Source organism: Sciurus vulgaris (assembly GCF_902686455.1).
Source record: "Sciurus vulgaris genome assembly, chromosome: 11".
NCBI classification, from domain to species: Eukaryota; Metazoa; Chordata; class Mammalia; order Rodentia; family Sciuridae; genus Sciurus; species Sciurus vulgaris.
Window position 1 is genome coordinate 7,434,579 of NC_136472.1, and position 17,520 is coordinate 7,452,098.

Sequence of the window (17,520 nt, forward strand, 5' to 3'; positions counted from 1 at the left end):
GTGCCATGTCTGAGGGATGTAAAAGCGCTTGTCAGCTGAAAGCCCTGTGGAAGGATAACAGAGTTATCGCTCGTGGGGCCCCACAAGGATGTCACTTTCTTGCACACAGGACCAGGCAAAGAAAGAACTCATGTTCAGAAGTGTGCAAACCATGTCCAGGGCCAAGGCCAGCTGCATCCTCGGGTTCAGCCCAGGCTTTCTGCTTGCTCCCACTCTGAACACTGAGCTTGGAGCAGGGAGAACCCAACAGCCTGTAGGATTGGCCAGCAAGCACCTCAAGGCAGGGAGTAGCATCTGCTTCAGCCAAATGCTCCAGCTTCTCACACTGCAGGTGCCAGAGGGCCATGCAAATTGAAGGCTGATGCAGGTATGGTGTACGCCAGGCCCAAGCAGGTCCAGAGTGCACCTTCTGGCCCAAGCCCCCGGGCCCCACCTTCTCACTCCCACCCTACCCTTTTCACAGCAGTCATGACACTGTAAATACCAAAAAGGCAAACTGGACTTTATTATAAAGTTGGCTACAAAGTCACCACAGCACCACGAGGTGGCCGTCTGGGCAGGCCCAGTCGGTCTGGCGGCTGGGTGATCCCGCACCAGGTACACGCGCTCGTGCAAGCACACGTGTGACGGCAGGTCTGCCTTCCTCCATCGGAAAGGAACGTAGCATCTCTTCGCACCCCCCACCCCAGGCGCGGGGTGCAAAAGTCACAGGAAGGGCCGCCAGGGCGGCGGAGTCCATCGGAATTGAAATCCCGTTACTGGTGTGTAGAGAATTCTACGTGGGTGTCAAGAGCCCCTTAGGGCACAGGCTGGCCCAGGTAGGCCCTGCCTTTCCCCCACCAAGGCCCAGGGGTGGCATGGCCCCTAGGAGTGGAGAACTGGCCCAGGCCCATGGGGCAGCGCTGGGGGAGGTGAGACTCCCCCATTCTCTGCTTGAAATCGCATTCAAGGAAACTCACTACGAGTGAATACAGATTGAAATGGAAACTGGGATCGCTCGAAGTCTCTTGAGTTTAAAAAGAAGCTCCCCTCCCTTGCCCTCCCACCCCCCTCCCAAATCCTTCAGGGCCTGGGAAATCAGATATATCCCCCTCTGGCCCCCAGAATCCCCCCAACAGTCCCGGGGGGGTGGAGAGCGGCTCCACGTCTTGATGACAATATGCCATACTTGACGACGTTAAGTCACAGACTTATTCAAAACGTTGGTTCCCCTCCACTTCCATCTGGAGAGAGAGAGAGAGAGAGAGAGAGAGAGAGAGAGAGAGAGAGAGAGAGAGAGAGAGAGTCAGTCAGGCCTATTAGAAAAGAGTGTCCTGAGGGTGCAGTGCTGGCATATAGTATGGGCTTCAAATATATTGGCTCATTGGCCTAATGATCCAAGGCTCAGCAGACAAAGGGACATTTAGACAGGTGGAGAAACAATGGCTGTAATTTTGGCAATGATGGGGCCATAGCAAGGAACTACCCATGATGGAGCCAAGGGCTCAGCACCACCCCCTTCCTTTCCCCAGTCTCTACAAACTGTTGTTCTGTATCCCCTTTAGGGGATAGAACTCAATCAATAGAACTCCAATCAATTTCCAGTCGTGTTTATGTGACCTAAGGACAGTTGCTTTAACTCCAGGACTTTGATTGTCTTCACTTACAAAATGGGGTGGTAACTGATCTAGGTTCCTCAGAGTTATGAAGCTTATACCTTCCCTAAGGATTGTATAGCAATCTATCCCACACCCCACCTGCCAGGTCAATTGATCAAAAACTTCCATTTTAAGTTTTTCCTGCTTTTTCTTACCCTCACTACTACTCTTAGCAGCAGGTGATTGATGTCATCCCCTTAACAAAATTAACATACAGGGAGGGGAACCGATTCACCCCATCCTATCCTGCAGTTCATTGGAAGGACGGGGACATAGTTCTTGAAATTTTGGGCTGGACTCACCTTCATGGAAGCTGTCTTGAGCTTGGCTCTGGAGTTGATGCAACTCATCAGTAAACCCATCGTAGGGGAATGCTGAGACACCTGTCTCAAAGGCGGTTTCGTAGGTGGCCAGGTCCTCCAGGAAGCTGTGGTCTTCTGGGGACAGGTTGTTGCAAGGCGATGGGGCCCCTTCTGGGCCCTCTGCCTCAGGATCCCCTGAATCCCATTCCCCATTGGGGTCTGGAGTAGAGAGATCCATGAAGATGTCTTCCACGGGCGTCTCTTCCAGGAATATGTTATCAGGGTCAGCCAGAAAGTCCAGCTCCTGGCATTTCCAGGGTTTCAGGTCCAGACTGAGCACAGGGGGGCCAGCCCCTGACAGGGATAGGTTGGAGTCCAGGGGCTCCAGTCCTCCAAGTGACTCCAGTCCCCCAGTGCCAGCCTCAGCTGAGAAGGGCCTGTCCATGCCCTGAGCCAATTGGCTGATCTGCTGGATGAGACGGTCTATCTCATTTTGCTCCTTCTCAGAATAGTGGAAGAAACTCTGCTTGACTGGAGAGGCCTCAGGTGTGAGCAGGCCTTCAGGCACCAGGGGGACATCCACAGACAGGGGGCCCCGGAGCTGGGCCAGGGCCAGGAGTGTGCAGTCCCCATTACCAGGGCTGCTAGGACTTGGGGGCAACTTCTCATAGAGAAAACTGCATCCCTCCTGGGCGAAGTAAGTCTTGGTGGGATTGGGGCTCAGTTGCTCTGGGAAAGTTTGGCTGGGGCTGTTCAGAGATGCTTGGAATGCTGTGCTGGGAGGAGTCAGCTGTTCGTGGGCAGGGCTGCTCAGAGGTTCTGGGAAGGTGGCAGTGCTGGGAAGCAGCTGGTCTGGGAAGGTAGAGGTGCAGGGAGTCAGTTGGTCTTCATAGCTTCTGACGGAGGTTTCGGTCAACTGGCCTGGTAGTGGGCTGGTTAGTGGATCTGGGAAGGTTGCACTGCTGGGTGTCAACTGATCAGAGAAGGTTGCAGTGCTTGGGGTCAGCTGTTCTTGGAGTGAGCTAGATGGGGCAGGCAAATGGGTCTGGAAGGGCTCGTGGAGGCTGAAGAGGAAGGCACAGCCTCCTGGCTGGTGGGGTGTGTAGGGTGGGGTACACACAAGATCCTTGCTCAGGTCTGTATGGAGAGAAGACTCAGGCCCAGAAGGGAATGGCAGGTAACTGAAATCCAGCTCTTTAGGTGGGCGGGGAAGCTCTTCTGATGCTGAGACAACACCTAGTTCAGAAGTACTGGGGAAACCAGTGCTTCTGGGAGCCCCGAGGGGTTGGGTAAAGAGTGGGTTCGAACACTGCTCCTGGGAGAGGATGTTCTCAGGAAATGAGGGCAATGAGGGCAGTATGGTCGAGGTGCCCAGGACATAAGCTGCCTGGGTGTCTTCAGAGTTCAGTTGCTGGCGGAGGCTCCAGGCTTCCGAGTCACTGAAGAAGAGAAGAGGCAGCCGGTAAGGGTTTGGTGTCCATCCCCAGAGCAGTTTTCTGATTTGTATCTGCTCCATGCAGACCCCAGCTGCCCCTCACTACCAGGTCCCTGCCTTTGCAGCTCACCTGATTGGGTAGTTATTGGCAGTGATAGGGCCTTCAGGACCTTCTGAGTATAACAGGCAGTAAATCCATGCCCAGCCTCCAGGCTTGGCCTGCAGTCTCACCACCATCTCTGCCTGAATATCTCCACTCTCAGCCACTGGAGAGAAAGAGATGCAGGGTTAGGTTGTCCATCAAGTTACACCACCTAAACTCCCACCTTGCTCGTTTCTCCACTGCTTTGAGGGAGCTCAGCAACTTCTTTTCTGACTATCCTAACCTGCTCCTCTCATTCCCCACTTTGACCTCGCCACTCAGAGTTCCCCAGCTCTGGTTCTATTCTTGCCTTGACCCTTCACCCTGATGTTTACTCTGTTATCTCCCCAACATCAGTCTCAACCACAGCCCATTATTGTTCTGGTCTCCTATCCCCTTTCCCAGCTCCCTGTCTTGTCCCCGGCCTCTCTGGACACTCACATAGGCGGTAGTGTTGAGCAGAAGCATGGGCCAGATCCTCAGGGTGCAGCAGTCCATACCATGATTTACACAGCAGCTCACTGCGCTCGAAGCCCAGGTAGATTAGGACACTGGGAAGGTGAAAAGGGTGAGGTCAGTTTTGTGTTTTCCTTGCTTGGAACCCATGCATCACACTCCCTCCCAGGTTCTCTGCCCCCCTAAATCCCATCCTCCCTACCCCTGACTCCAGAATCTATGGTCCCATCATCTCTGGCCTGCCTTCCTCCTGGGATTTGAGAACTCTGGGCTTACCTCTCAGATATGTCCAGTAGGGCTAGGTCCTTAGCATGCCGGCTCTGGAACATGGCCAGGAAGAGTGAGGCAGGGCCAGGGCCAGGGCCAGGGCCAGGGCCAGGGCGGGGTCTTGGCTCCAGTGGGGCACAGAAAGCAGTGAACACAGGGTTTCCTGCCCAGTAGGCCCCAGGTGGGTGAGCATGGAATCGGCCTCGAATAAGCACCAGTTTGTTGCCTGCACTCTGGCGCCGAAGGGATTTGGAGGTGTTGAAACGACAACGGAAGAGACGATCTAGGTGAATAAAGGGAAAAATCTATTAAGAGAGTGGGTGGCTGAGAAAGATGCTTAATGGTGTGGAATAGGGCAGCAGAAGAAGACTGGACTGAAGAAGGAAGAAGGCAGTTCTTACCAGTGTCCAGAGCAGAGGGCAAGGTGAGTTGCTGACGCACAGTGAGATGGTCAGCTGGGTCAATGATGTCGTAGATACTGTCACCCTGGGCAACCAGGTCCACCTGGGGGAAAGAAAGATGACCATTAGTGAAGACAGCAAGAAACAATCTTTGGCCCATAGCATCTTCCAGGGTGGGGCCCCTCCCTCTCCAATAACTCTCAGTTTCTTAGGAGTGGAAAGTTCAATCCACATATCAGTTAACTGAAGGAACCCTCAGTACTCACCATAGAGTGGCCCAGGTGCTCGCTCACACTCTCAGACAGGTATAGCAACTTCCCCTCAGCTGTGAAAACAAGCAGAAATCCAGGTAGTGCTGCCACGATGTCTTCAAGCTCTTGAGCTGAGAGAAGCCCCGTGGGGCCGGCCAGAGGAGCACCTGTGGGATGAAAAGATGGGGTGAGTCAAGGTAAGATTGACCAGCAAAGCATAAGTGAAGAAGGCCCAATGAGTTTCAGAGAAGCCAGAGGAATTTCCCATTGTCCTGCCTCTGAAAACACCTGTTGACCTGCTGTCCGCAGCTTTTGGCTAGGGAACCTGTTGCTGGAACTCCCTAGCCAGCTAGCCCTCACACTTCTTAAGCGGGGCCAGAGCCTTGGCGGCCCTGGGTGTCAGAACCATGGACAGAACTCCCGAGGGGACTTGGGTTCAGCACCGCAGACAGCGCCACACATGCAAACGTTGCGGTCAGCACCGCGGACAGCGCTCCAGAGATGGTAGTAGAGCCCTTTCAGCATGGCAAAACGCTGCTGCCCTTCCTCAGGCTTTGGCGGTTCCGTCCCTGCAACTTCTCAGGCTTCCCTCACCAGACTCCCGGGGTGCTCTGAGCTGGGGTTGGGGGACTGGAGTCATTCTGTCCTGGCTCTTCTCCTTCTATAAATCTGTTTCTAGGGACACCATTCAGGCTCTCTAATCCTCACCCCAAACTAAAGTGAGGTCTGGAACGCAGAGCTTAGGGGAAAAAGTAGGAAGTCCCGAGTCCCCCGCGTCTCTTCTCTCAGCTCTCCAACATGCTGGCTTGGACATGCGGCGGCAGTCCCAGCGAATTCCCTCAGCTCCACTGTCCCCGGTACCTGCCAGTTTGGGTCTCTGGTAGCTAACCCCAGATTGCTCACCTCCAGCGAAGAAGACGCCCTTTCGAGTGTAGATGCAGGCAAGACTCATAATGTGCAGATAGGACAGCCGGACTTTGTCCGCTTCAGCCAGAGGTAGCAGCTCCTTGAGGTTCCGGATCTCCGCGTTGATCTGGTCGCGGCGCGCCTTGGAGGCGCCCTTGGTGGAGCGGTACATGACTGCCGGCTGTGGAGCTCCAGCTCCGGCGCTCCGAACACCTGCGTTCCTGTCCCGACGCACCGGCGGCTTCCTCCTCCTTGCTTCCCAGTCTCTCGCTCCGGCTCTCGCTCTCTCTCTCCTCTCCTGGGCTCCGCTCGGCTGCGCTGCCCCCCTCGTCTGCCTCGTTCCGCCTTATATAGCTCCTGCCAGGCGTGGGGGGCTCGTTTTAGAGACGGGGGGGCGGGAAAGAGGGAGGCTGGGCTAAGCAAGCTGCAGCGGGAGCCGCTAACTGGGAAGGGGGGCGCTCCTCCTCCCTCCCTGGCTTCCGACGTCATCCCATGACGTTGAACGAGAGCGGGAGGGGGGCGGGGGAAGGGGGAGAAGACAGGCTGCGGAGGGGGCCGCGGCTGGCGGGAGCTGAGCAGAGCCTGGCGCTGCCTTGGAGAAGCCTGAAACGGGGGTGTGGGGACCCAGGCTTCCCAGTGTGTTTGGGGAAGGGATAGGGCACAGGTTAGGGCGGTCTGGAGACCCCTGCAGAGCACAGAGGGCAAGGAGGGGCTGATACCGACAACGAGTGTTTTGAAGGCGATAAGGGAATGGGGAGAAACAGGGTCATTGGCAAATACCCCTCGGCATTTGCCAGCAAAGGTCACGGTACTATAGGAGTTGAGGGGGGCGCGGACTTTCCCTGGCTTTTGGGGGATAGGTCACACCTGGGATTCCTTCCTGGGGTCTACTCAGTCTGGGATTCCCTTGTCCGTTTTCAAAGAATTAATATACTAATATTCCCTTCTCCTTCCCAAGCCTCCGCCTTGGCTATTTATCAGAGGTAGTTACATGGGGGTCTAAGTCTCTAGGATGGGATGGAAAGGGGGAGGGGTCCTGTGGGAAAAGCACCAGTTGAATCTGGCCTTGGTCCTATTTTCCCACAGCTGAAATTAGAAACACCACCGCTGTAGTCTTCAGTGATTCTTCGTTCCTCATCAATTAACCTTAGTCTCTGACGGGAGAGAAACTGAGGCAGGGGCCCGGGGCACAGTGCGATCTGCATTCAGGCCTCCCCCTCCCCCTGCCGCATTGCCGACCCCCAAAGCGAGCGGTTCCCCCGCCCTCGGGGAGCCTCGATCTCTACCGCGGGCCGGGGGCGGGGGCGGGGCCGGGGGAATCCCAGCTCCATATTAGGACAGGAATCCTCCGCCGCAGCCGCGGCGGCGGGCGGGGCCTGGCGGCCTCCGCGCCGCTCCGCGAGCTCCCCCCGCTGCACCGGCAGGGAAGAGGGGGAGGCTGCGGAGAAGCGAGGGGGCCGTACTGGGTCCTCCGCGACTGCTGCACCTACCAGGGACCCTTTAACTCGGTCGGGCTCTTCTCCACGCCTCCCCCCAGCCCTCTCCCCATCGTCGGCGCTGAGATTCCTCGCTGTCTCTCCATCTTCAACTCTCCACATCCCACCCATCAGTTCTTTAAATCTTATTGCATGCTAGGGAGCCAGTCCTAGGTTCATGCGCCCCTTAACCCCCTAAGGTTCCCTTTCTGTTCCATCACGTCTTTCTTTTTTCATTGTCAGGGTCGTGTCCACATCTTGTGGCCTTTGCTTTATATCCCCTTATCTTTTTTCTGTATTCATCGCAGATGAAGCTCTCTACAGGGGAATTGGGATGCCTCTCTTACCCCCAGGATCCCATAAAGGGAGCAGGCAGTGGTCTAGAAGACATTTTTACCTGAAAACTTATTTGAGGGAGCAGGGTCATATATAAAATATTGAGGGGCTGGAAATGAAGCCACAGAAAAATTGAGGGAGAAGGGTTGGCCTGATTGTAGAGAGTCACACGGGAATAGTGGATATGAACTTCGACACCAAGAAGAAACGTTTGGGGTCAAGAACTGTCCAATCCTCATTGAAATGGGTGGTAGCAAGACAAGCAACGTGGGAGGAGAAGAGACAACTGAGGATAAGGATGTCATAGAAGAGGGGTTTGAGGCTGTAGAGACCCTGTCCTGATTGTCCTGTGCCATTTTGGCAGAGATTGGGTCATCCAACAAACCATCCTACGGTCAGTGGCAAAACTGAGGTGGGGGAAATGGTGTGCGTGTGTCTGTCTTCAACACTGTGGACCCGGATGTTGGAGAGATGGCCCCTTTAGAATGTATGTCTCGGTTGCATTTTTCATCTCTAACTACCAATGTCCCTACTACCCTCTCCCTCAAGTTTCTGTTCCCCTGATCTTTGGACTCCCCAGGGAAGGCCTCCTGTTTTCGTCATCTACTGACTGGGAGACATTCTTGGCGCTCCTCCATAACAAGAGCGGTCTATTGACCAGATCCTGTCCGTCTCCAGCAGTCTGAGCAGATCCACAAGGAAAGAATGGTGCTCTGGTCGCTGTCCATGGTGCTGAAAGGATTGCCATACAAGTCGCGTTGACTATGGCCACCTAGAACAGCCAAGCAGGGCTCAAGTCAATACAGGCCTCAGGGTGAAGTCCCCCAGTTAGCTGACCCCTTCTTCTCTGAGAATAAATGGGTGGGGGTTGCTAAGGACCAAGATTTCTGGGTCCTGGAAGTTAAGTAAGCAAGGGAGGAGAATTGGGCTCAAGGGAAGAGTCCTTGGATTTTTCCAGGAGAATGGACTGGGGAGAAGGCACTTCAGAAAGCAAGAAGGGTCTAGAAAGGGACATGGGAGGGGCGGAGGAGGGCTCATCCTAGTTCGCCCACTCTGATTCAAGTTGAGAAGCTCTGTATGTCTCCTCTCCCTAGGCCAGCTCCCACTCCTCTTGCCTCCCACCTCCGTGGAACTATTTTTAACTGTGCAGAACCAAAAATAGCTTGGCAGCAGCTTCGGGCCGTGGGAGAGAAGCTATTTATATCACCAGTGACGGTTCAGAAATAGCAAGCAGGAGGAGGGGGGCGGCTGGCAAGCTAGAGAGCTCCTGGCCGCTGCTAAAAATACTGTCAGTGTGAGTCATCCTGGCCTGGCTGAGTCACCCCACTCTCCCCGCCCCAAGCGGCAGGCAGCAGCAGCAGCAGCAGAACAGACTAAGAATTGGGAACCTGTGAGGGGGCATCATTGTCCATGGGCTATTGGAAAGTGGGAGAGGGGCTTCAGGTGTGTGGGTAGAAGGAATGGGGGAGAGGAATAGGAGCCTCCTTGCCAAACCTACTGGATGAGCATGCAGTATCCCCAGTTATGCACTATTACTGGAGGATGCTTGTGCAATTTGAGAGAGGGAGCCAGTGTGTGTGGGTGCACATGTGTGTGTGTGACACATACACACAGAATGTTTGCTCCCTAGATGGAGACTGTACATCCCTGTGTGTCTGCATCTGAGTCTGTTAGTATGAACATGTCTGCAGGTTCCATGTGTATGCATGTATTTTTGTAGCTGTGAGTGTATCTCTGTGAATCTGTGTATTTGCTTATGTTTGTATCTATGTGCATCTTTTTAAAAAGTCAAGACCTTCTTATATTTTATATAGTTCTTCTGTTTGTGCCTGTGTATATTTATATTTATAGTTTCCTGTGTGTCTCTCTGTGTGTCTCTGAGTCTACTCTCCTTTCAGTATCTGAGGGTGTGTGTGGACTGTGCTTCTCCAGGTTCAGTATACCTTTTGTTGCCCTCTCTAATGTCCCTTGTTGGTCTCTTGCACCATTTATCCTTTGCTCACCTCTCTCCACCCAGCATCTTCCTCTCTTTCCAGTCCTTAGCCCCCAACCATGTGCAAAGTTCTCTTTGTCACATGCAATTTCTAGTAAAAACATGAAGGAAAGGAACCCCACATGAGCACTCCCCTTTCTCTGGAACCATCCTGATCCTTCCTGGCCTGCAGGAGTAAGTGGTTTTCCATCACTCCATATTTGGGGAGCTGAGAGAAGAGAAGGACTTTCTTTAGTTCTAAAAAAAAATTCTGGTGTGGGCACAGTCATGTGTAGCACGCACATACACACATAGAGAGAGACACACACAGACACACAACTGAGAGAATGAGAGAGAAAAAAATATCAAGGTCCCTTCTTTACTGAGCAGAGCTCGCATCTGTTGTCATGGCAACCCGCCCACTCCTTCCCCGAAAAATCACCAAGAAGAGGTGATGGCATCGAGGAGGGATTGGCTGATTCCTTTCTTTATTATTTTTTCCGAAAAAGGCCTTTTTATAGCGAGAACGGGCCATAGGATCCCTTGACTCTGTCTTGCATAGCTTTATTGGGAAACTAGGGGGACATCGTCCCTCAACCTCTGTTATAGAAGAGGTGTATCTTTTCCAGAGATTTCCAGGAGGATGACCTCCTGGGAAGGAATTGGAAGGTGGTTGGGGAATCTGTTTCTTCAGAATAGCATGGGGACTCCTGGACAGTTTCCTGAAGATTTGGGGCAAGGATCTTGACAGAGGGCCTTCTACATATACCCTGTTGTTCTCTGGATAAATATGTCCATGAGAAAGAAGAAGAAGGATGAAGCGAAGAGAAGAAAAGGAGAAGGAGAAGAGGGAAAGGAAGAGAGAGGAGACATAAATGAATCATTTGGTGGGGCTTCAGAGAGGATGGAAAGATGACAAAGGATGCCAGCACTCAGTGGTCCTCAGATCAGATGGGTGGGCAAGAAGACTCTACATCCATCATGCAACTGGTGGTGCTGCATGTCACTAGATTGCAGCTATGACTGTTTAATTTGAGCTCCAGGGAAACTAGGGCCATAGGGGGATGTTCTAGGGGAGCATAGACACTCACCTCTCCTGACTCCTGTTCCAGCCTGAATCTCAGAGACCTTCTCCAAGCCCTGGCCACCGGCCACTGAAGCCACAGTACTCCCTCAAGTGAACTATATCCTCCTGCCAAATGGCTGGAAGATGGAAAGAAGGAATTCCTCATTTCTTCCTGTACTTGACCTGCTACAGAAATGGGGTCACTCAGGGCTGGGAATTCTGACCAAGAATCTGACTCTGTGAGAGACACCTCCCACTTCTGGCAGGTTGCCACCACCCTCAGCAGGCAAGGGCACGGCCTGGTCGGGGTGGGGTGGACAACAGGTGCAACTCTACTCAAAGTTATAGAGGAGAGGGATGAAAACATTTCACTGATCTGCTAGACAGGCTCTCATGACCAGTCTGACTGATACTATTATACTAATTTGAGAGATGGTAAAAGTAAGGACCAGAGATGGACAATGACTTAATCAAGGGCACAGAGCAGGCATTGGTGATGCTGAGCCTTAAGCCCAGCTCCTGCCTCCCCATCCAGGCTTATTCTCCTGCACCATGTGGTACAGCAGGAGCCTAGACACTATGGTCCACATGCTGAATTGGCCCATTTCATCTTTTTGTAAATAAAGTTTTATTGAAACACAGTCACATCCATTTCTTTAATTATCGTCTATGGCTGTTTTCACACTACAATGGCAGTGTTGAGTAGTTGCAACACAGACTCGATGGCCTCCAAAGCCCCAAATATTTACTATCCGACTCATTACAGAAAAAGTTGGCCATCCTTAGAGTAGAAGGTGAGTTCACCCAGAAAGATCTCCACATTTTCTCTCCCTCTTTCTCACCCAGAAAACTCTCTGAACCAAGAGCATATCAAACCGTCATTTCCTCTCCCAAGTGCCATGGAGAAGTAATGTCCTTAAGGACAATTTATGGGACAGAGATTGGGCAGCCCTGTGGGCCAGGCTCCCGTCAACTTCTAGCCCCCTTTGTGGGTGGGAAGATGAGGCCTTCCACAACCGTTCCCATGGCAACATGAGTTGGAACTGGTATAGAAGAGGCAGGGTACTGCATTCCACCCCTATCCCAACTCCGGCCCTCAGGACTACATTTCGGGAAGAGGGATCTGTCCCAAGTTGGTGATTACGTTATTGTCAGAGAGACACATTTTCCTTATGGGAAGAAAATGATGGTAGTGTGGGATCTTAGGCCTTTTGAAGCCTCCAGTCTACCACAGGGAAGAATCTCTACACTACTTTCTTGGAGAGGTTAAGTAACTTGTTCAGGGTCACACAGCAAGAAGGAGGTAGATCCAGAATTACGACCCAGGTTTCCCAACTTCTACGTCTTTCTGCTTTGTTTTTAACTAGATTGTTCTTTTGAACTGGCGGGTTTGAAACCACGTAAAGGTCTTCTGACAGATTCTCTCATCCCCTCCCCAGGTCCCGTGTCTATGAAGGGAAAACATCAACCTCCTGGGGAGCTGGTTTTCGGAGGCGGCTGTGCTGTCTCCAGCTGCATCCTGGCAGGCTGTTTTTCTTCTCTTAAGGCCTTTTCGCGATGCTATCACTCCCTCAATCCTACTAGCACATGGAAGCATTCAGAACATTTTATCTATTTATGGTTATGAAATCAACAAATCCCGTGTGAAGCGGGTGGAAGCTGCAAACACACCGAAATGGTCAGGGATGGGGGAGTGGGCTGAACGGGAGAGCCGTGGAGGGGGTGGTGGGGGGAGAGCGGAACCTGAGTGGGAAAAGAGGCTGGTCTTTGGGCAAGGCTGAGAAGGGAGGACGCAGGAGTGGGGTGAGGAGCGGCCCCTGTTCTAAAGAGAAAAGGAAAATCGACCCTCAAAACAACAACAACAACAAAAACACTTTAAGAGTGCACAGCAGCGTGGAGGAGCTGGGGTGGGGGGCGTGGGCCTCGCCCTCCAGGAGAAGGAAGTCAGAGAGACAGACCCTCAAGCATGCATTTCCAGGAATTCCTTCCTGCCCTGCTGGTCCTCCACCAGGGCCGACACCTCCTCCCTGGGCCCCCAGAGCCCCCCATGCCGCCCACATCCTCCAGTGTCACCCATGCTCACTTCTCTGTTTCCCCACCAGCATCTGCAGCTGGTTTCCATATTCCCAGCACCCAGCATGGCCGGCATGGAGCAGGGTCTGAGGTGCTGAGGCCACATGGGCTACGTACACCAGAGGGCTGAGTGGGGACTGCTCTCTGTGGTGATGTGAGGCCTGGCCTTGGGCGCCCAGAGCCTCCAGGCTGGTGAGAAAGAGAGGATTCCAGCAAGCCTTGGAGGGGAGACTGCTGCCAGGCAGGCATGCGGGCGTCTGGGGGAGAGGGCAGAGTAGTGCTGGGGAGGAGTTTGAGCTGGGGGCGTGACCGTGACCCACTGAGCAGGCTGCGCTGGGCAGGGCGGGTAGGTGGGATGGACTGGGGAGTGCAGTCTCATGAGAAAGACTATGCAGTGATAGGCAGCCACGAATAAGGCCAAGGGTGTGTTCACAGAGGGCAGAGCCCCCATCTGGACCAGGAGGTTTGGCTCCAGCTGTGCTGGGATGGTACTGAGATGAGTGCTCAGGCCCAGCCTTGAGCAGAGGAGTGGCTAGGAGCTTGTAGGCTTGACCCAGACCTCCCCCAGGTCTGCAGCCATGCCCCACCCACCTCTTCCAGCCTGAGCCCAGCTGCCTCCTGCCCTCCGCAAGCTGTCTTTGCACCTTCTCTGCCCTCTATGGGGTGGTATTTGCCATCCCCTGTGCCTGGTTCATCTCATTTTCCTGATGTCTCACCTCCAACATCACCTCCTCCTGAAAGCCTTCCTTGATTTTCCTAAGTCCAATCCTCGGTCACAGGTTCCCAGGCACCCTGCACCTCTACCAGCTCTGTTGCCAGAGCAGCTTTGCACTTCTTTTCAGGGGTGAGTTGATCTCCTGTCGCCACATGGCAGGGAATGGTCTGCTCTGTTCACCAGTGACTCCCTGGCATGGAGCAAGAAGCCCATAAATATTTGTAAGAAAAGCTTAAAAGATGGAAGAGTGGAGATATTTAACTCAGAGAAGAGAAGACTTAAAGAGGGTGGGTTGGCATCTTTGGCTATCTGAAGGGCCATGGAGAGGTGTTGGGAGTAGCAGTGGTCTATGTGCAGAGGAGAGGCTGGCGGGAGGGGCCCAAGGCAGGAGGGGTGAAGGCTGCATCAGGCTCTAGGCTGAGTTTTTGTGACACTTCAACTCTTGTGTCTCAGTTTACCACCTGTTCCACAGAGATGAGAGGAGAACCACAGCCCTGCATCAAGGGCTCAGTGCAGGAAGTCGGAGAGCTCAAATGCCGAACAGAGCCTGAGGCATACAGGAGCAAAACGTGTATTGGATGATGGGACAGGAACTGTCATGATTTTAACTTGAAAAATGCGACCCTGAGCAAGGCACCGCAGAGCCACCTGGACTGCTTTGGCGAGTGTGGGCACTGGCCCCTTGCAGCTGTTCTGGGCTCCGCTGAGATAACTAGATGGAGTAGGTTAAGTGGGGGCTGGGGCAGCTCCAGAAAGGACAGAGATGGCAGTGGGGTCCTGGGGAAGCCAAAGGAGGCACACAAAGTGACCCCCACGGCTTGTGCTTGGGCTTCAGTGCACCCCTCCCTGGGCCTCAGGGGCCTCCCACGCTGTTCCCTAAGTCCAGGGATGGAGAACGGGCTCAGCCCCAACACACTCTTCAGGATTAGCAACTGAGCTCCCCTGGTTAGCTTTCTAGAAGCCAATCCGACCATGTTCTTTCCCAGATGGACCCTCATGATCCCTGTTAATGCCCATTACCAAAAGCCCCCCTGTGGGTGCCTCCCCTCTCCCCTTCTATTCACAACTGCCTGGGCCTCCATGGGCTCCAACTTCAAGTCTGTCCATGATGTCATCTGAGTGCACCTGGAGATGTGAGCACTTACAGACACAGCATATACCTGTGCCTTATGTACCGGGTGCAGGTATCAACTTGCTAGAACCTCACAGCACCCCTCTGATGTGTGGGCTGATTACTCCCATTGGCCCTGGGCCAGCAGAGAGGGTGTCTGTAGGGCATGGTCCATGGGACCCCAGGAAAGACTGATGGGGTTTTAGGGTCAGGGGATCAGAGGTGAAGAGTAGGCCTTGGCCACGGTAGGAGGGGAGCCCTAGGAGGGATCAAGGAGAGACCCCAAGAGCAGGGAGGATGAGGCTCTGCACCCCTGTGAGCACCAGAACTGCAGAGAATTGGCTGAATGACAAGAAAAAGGGAAGAGCAGCAGTGGCCTGTTGATGGAGCAGCTTCTGGAACCAGGAAGGAATGAGCACCGGGTAGGCGGGAGGGGACACCAGGAAGCTGCAGAGGAAAGAACCATCTGGTTGAAGGGAAAGCTCCCGAATCGCCCCCAGGCCCGGCAGGGGTGGGCAGAGGGGCCCTCTGCCAAGGATTCAAAGCTCTGGGAAGAAGAGGAGGTGAGCTCAGCGTGGATGTCAGCAGATTGTTTGATGCAGTGGAACAGTCCTGGACAGGAGGATCAGGAAACATGGATTCTGGTCCTTGTTTTGCCACCAGCCCTCTGGGGGTGTCATGCAAGCCCCTTCTGTTCACTGGGCCTCTATTTCCCTATTTGCAAAATGAATGAAGTTTGGACCACTTGCCTCCCACCCTGTCACTCCAGGCATCTTTGGGACAGGTTCCACCTAGCCCAGTACCTTCAGGATCTGGAAGTAGAATACTTCAACCCTGTGACTCAGTTTCAGATGGGGATGAGCCCATGTCCCCTAGGGTCTGAAGTCTTCCAGACCAAGTTCTCAGCCCTGGATGAGCAGGGTCACCTTGGGTCCCTGGAGACCAGGCCTGGGAAGACTAGGGGTTAGCAAGTACCATAGTGACCTGCATTTCCCTTCTTTAAACCCAACCCATCTGGGGTCGTTCCTACAGTTTGGCGCCAAGTTCTCAGGGGACTCACCATTGGAGGGGTCCGATGGGATCCAAAGTGCAAAGCTGACCCCCAGGTCATCCTCAGAGTGATTCACACAGCCTGTGACTGAAATAACTACCATCTCCAGCGTTTCTTAGCTTCAGTCTGGTGAAAAACAAGTCCCTCTGCAGTGTCCTATAGCCAGTCACTGAGAGACCCCACAGCCTGGTTGAACACCCAATTTTAGAGAAGCCAGACACAATTAGAGCAGGAGCTATTTAGAGGTCTTCTGTCTTGGGTGACTGAGGCCTAGCGCAGACAACGAAGTGATCCAAGTGACATGGTCATACTTGGGGGAGGTGGATTCTGAATCAGGTCTTTGGCTCATAATGCAGTGACCTTGCACATGTCTCAAAGGCTGGCATCTGGGGTCAAGGTGCAGAAAAAGAGCCTGGGACCAGAATGCAAGGTTGTGAGTCCTAGTCTCAGCAAAAACCACAATGACTTGCTGTGTGACCTTGGCAAATTGTGTCTTTCTGAGGGTTGCCTCAGTTTCCCCTTCTGTGCATTGAAGTCTATGACCCTTGGAAGAGCCACTCGAGGCTCCAGGGCTAACTGTTCCAGAGCATGAAACTCTCTCCTTGGTTAAACTTAGAGCCCACAAGTGCTGGACTGGATCAAATCCACCTCTGGGTTCAGAGTGGGGCCTGGAGATTTCTGGAGCCTACGAAGCTCCTTGAGAACTGTTATGCACTTCATGCCATCTTCTGTGGGTCCCTGTCAAACACCTCCTCGGTGCTGGAGGGAGAGGACAGGTGTCGTCAGGAACCAGCAGGGGTCCCAGGGCCTGGGTCCACATGGCTCTGGGGAGCCCTGCCAGTTCTGAGCAGGCCAGTCTCCATCTGGAAGCCAACTGGCACTTGCCAGCAATCTGAGAAAGGTCTGATTTCAGAAAGTTCCAGAAAGCTGGTGGCTACAGGAAGCCGTCAATGGAAGCAGACATTTGTAAGCAGCAACTTGTTTGGTTGATTATGGAGTCGGTGGGATCCAGAAGCTTGTCCAGAGTGAACACTGATCGAGAAAGCCCACTTAGGATCTGTGCTGTGCTGGGGAGAAAGAGACAGCAGTGCTGGGCAGAGCTGTTTGACTCTTCTGCAGGGTGCAGGGCAGGGGCATGAGGCAGCCACACAGTGTAGCTATCCTCAGCGTTAAGGAACAGGGTCTTGATCTCTGGCTGGGAAGCCAGGCTCCCTCAGCTCTGGCCCTGTGACCCTGGTCGATTACTCTTCTCCTCTGAGCCTCAGTTTCCCTTTTAGTTTAATGCGAGGACTGGACCTTCCTGGGATCCTAATCTGGCTCTAGACTGAGCCCAAAGAGAAAAAGATTAAGGCTGGAAGCTGAAGGGACGCCCAGAGGGCAGCAAAGTCCTCACCTGACGATGTCACTCTGTGGCCTTGTCCAGAGGATCCCCAAGCGCGCTAGGCCTGGCATCTTGTTTCCTTCCAAGGTTCCTACAGGAGTCTCCCCTGTTCGGGGGGTGGGGTTGGGCGAGGGGCAAGGGCTGGACCTCCTCTCTCCTTGGTTGAATGTCCCCATAGTGGTGGAGGGCGCTAGAATGGGGGGCGGGGAGATGGCGCCGGGGGCTTCCCGGGGCCCGCCCGCCCAATGCTCGCGGCTCGGGGGCGGGGGCAGCTCCCGGGCTCTGGCGGAGCCACCACTCCGCCAGTTGCCTTAAAAAGGCGCCAGCGCGCGCGCATCAGCAGAAGGGCTGCGGCTCTCTTCCAAAATAGGCAAGAACTGGGAGGCCGCGGGAGACTAGCTGCGAGGAGCGCGGACGTCACCCGGGGCCTCCCTCCCTCCGCCCCCCGTCTGCATCACATCTCCATGGCAACGGCGTGCCGCGGCCGGGGATGAATGAGCTGCAGCAAGCAGAGGAGTGCGCAGGGACGCTCGCTCCCTCCCT

At 54.0% G+C, this 17,520-nt stretch overlaps 1 protein-coding gene across 4 annotated transcripts; it reads right to left on the reverse strand.

Annotated features, from left to right (window-relative positions):
* Positions 1–1,086: 1,086 nt before the first annotated feature.
* On the reverse strand, positions 1,087–17,327 carry NPAS4 (neuronal PAS domain protein 4). 4 transcript variants are annotated; one of them, XM_079103223.1, is made up of 10 exons: positions 15,606–17,327; positions 8,220–8,380; positions 5,795–6,154; positions 4,907–5,058; positions 4,641–4,743; positions 4,249–4,522; positions 3,958–4,067; positions 3,505–3,640; positions 1,940–3,378; positions 1,087–1,223 (listed from the first exon to the last, which is right to left on the reverse strand). In XM_079103223.1, the coding sequence occupies exons 3-10, from the start codon at positions 5,967–5,969 to the stop codon at positions 1,195–1,197; spliced, it is 2,418 nt and encodes an 805-aa protein (XP_078959349.1). In that variant the 5' UTR covers positions 5,970–6,154; positions 8,220–8,380; positions 15,606–17,327; the 3' UTR covers positions 1,087–1,194. The 4 variants fall into 4 exon arrangements, with proteins under 4 accessions (XP_078959349.1, XP_078959348.1, XP_078959350.1 ...); XM_079103222.1 differs by adding an exon at positions 10,672–10,783 and having other exon boundaries at positions 5,795–8,380; XM_079103224.1 differs by lacking the exon at positions 8,220–8,380.
* Positions 17,328–17,520: the final 193 nt, after the last annotated feature.

What these genes read in the sequence shown, in the direction of transcription:
- NPAS4 (XM_079103224.1), bottom strand. Translation starts at nt 5,969, where the DNA reads ATGTACCGCTCCACCAAGGGCGCCTCCAAGGCGCGCCGCGACCAGATC. An exon ending in AGCACCTGGGCCACTCTATG is followed by an intron (nt 4,744 to 4,906) that starts GTGAGTACTGAG and finishes TCTTTCCCCCAG; the next exon opens with GTGGACCTGGTTGCCCAGGG. An exon ending in GCCAATAACTACCCAATCAG is followed by an intron (nt 3,379 to 3,504) that starts GTGAGCTGCAAA and finishes TCTCTTCTTCAG; the next exon opens with TGACTCGGAAGCCTGGAGCC.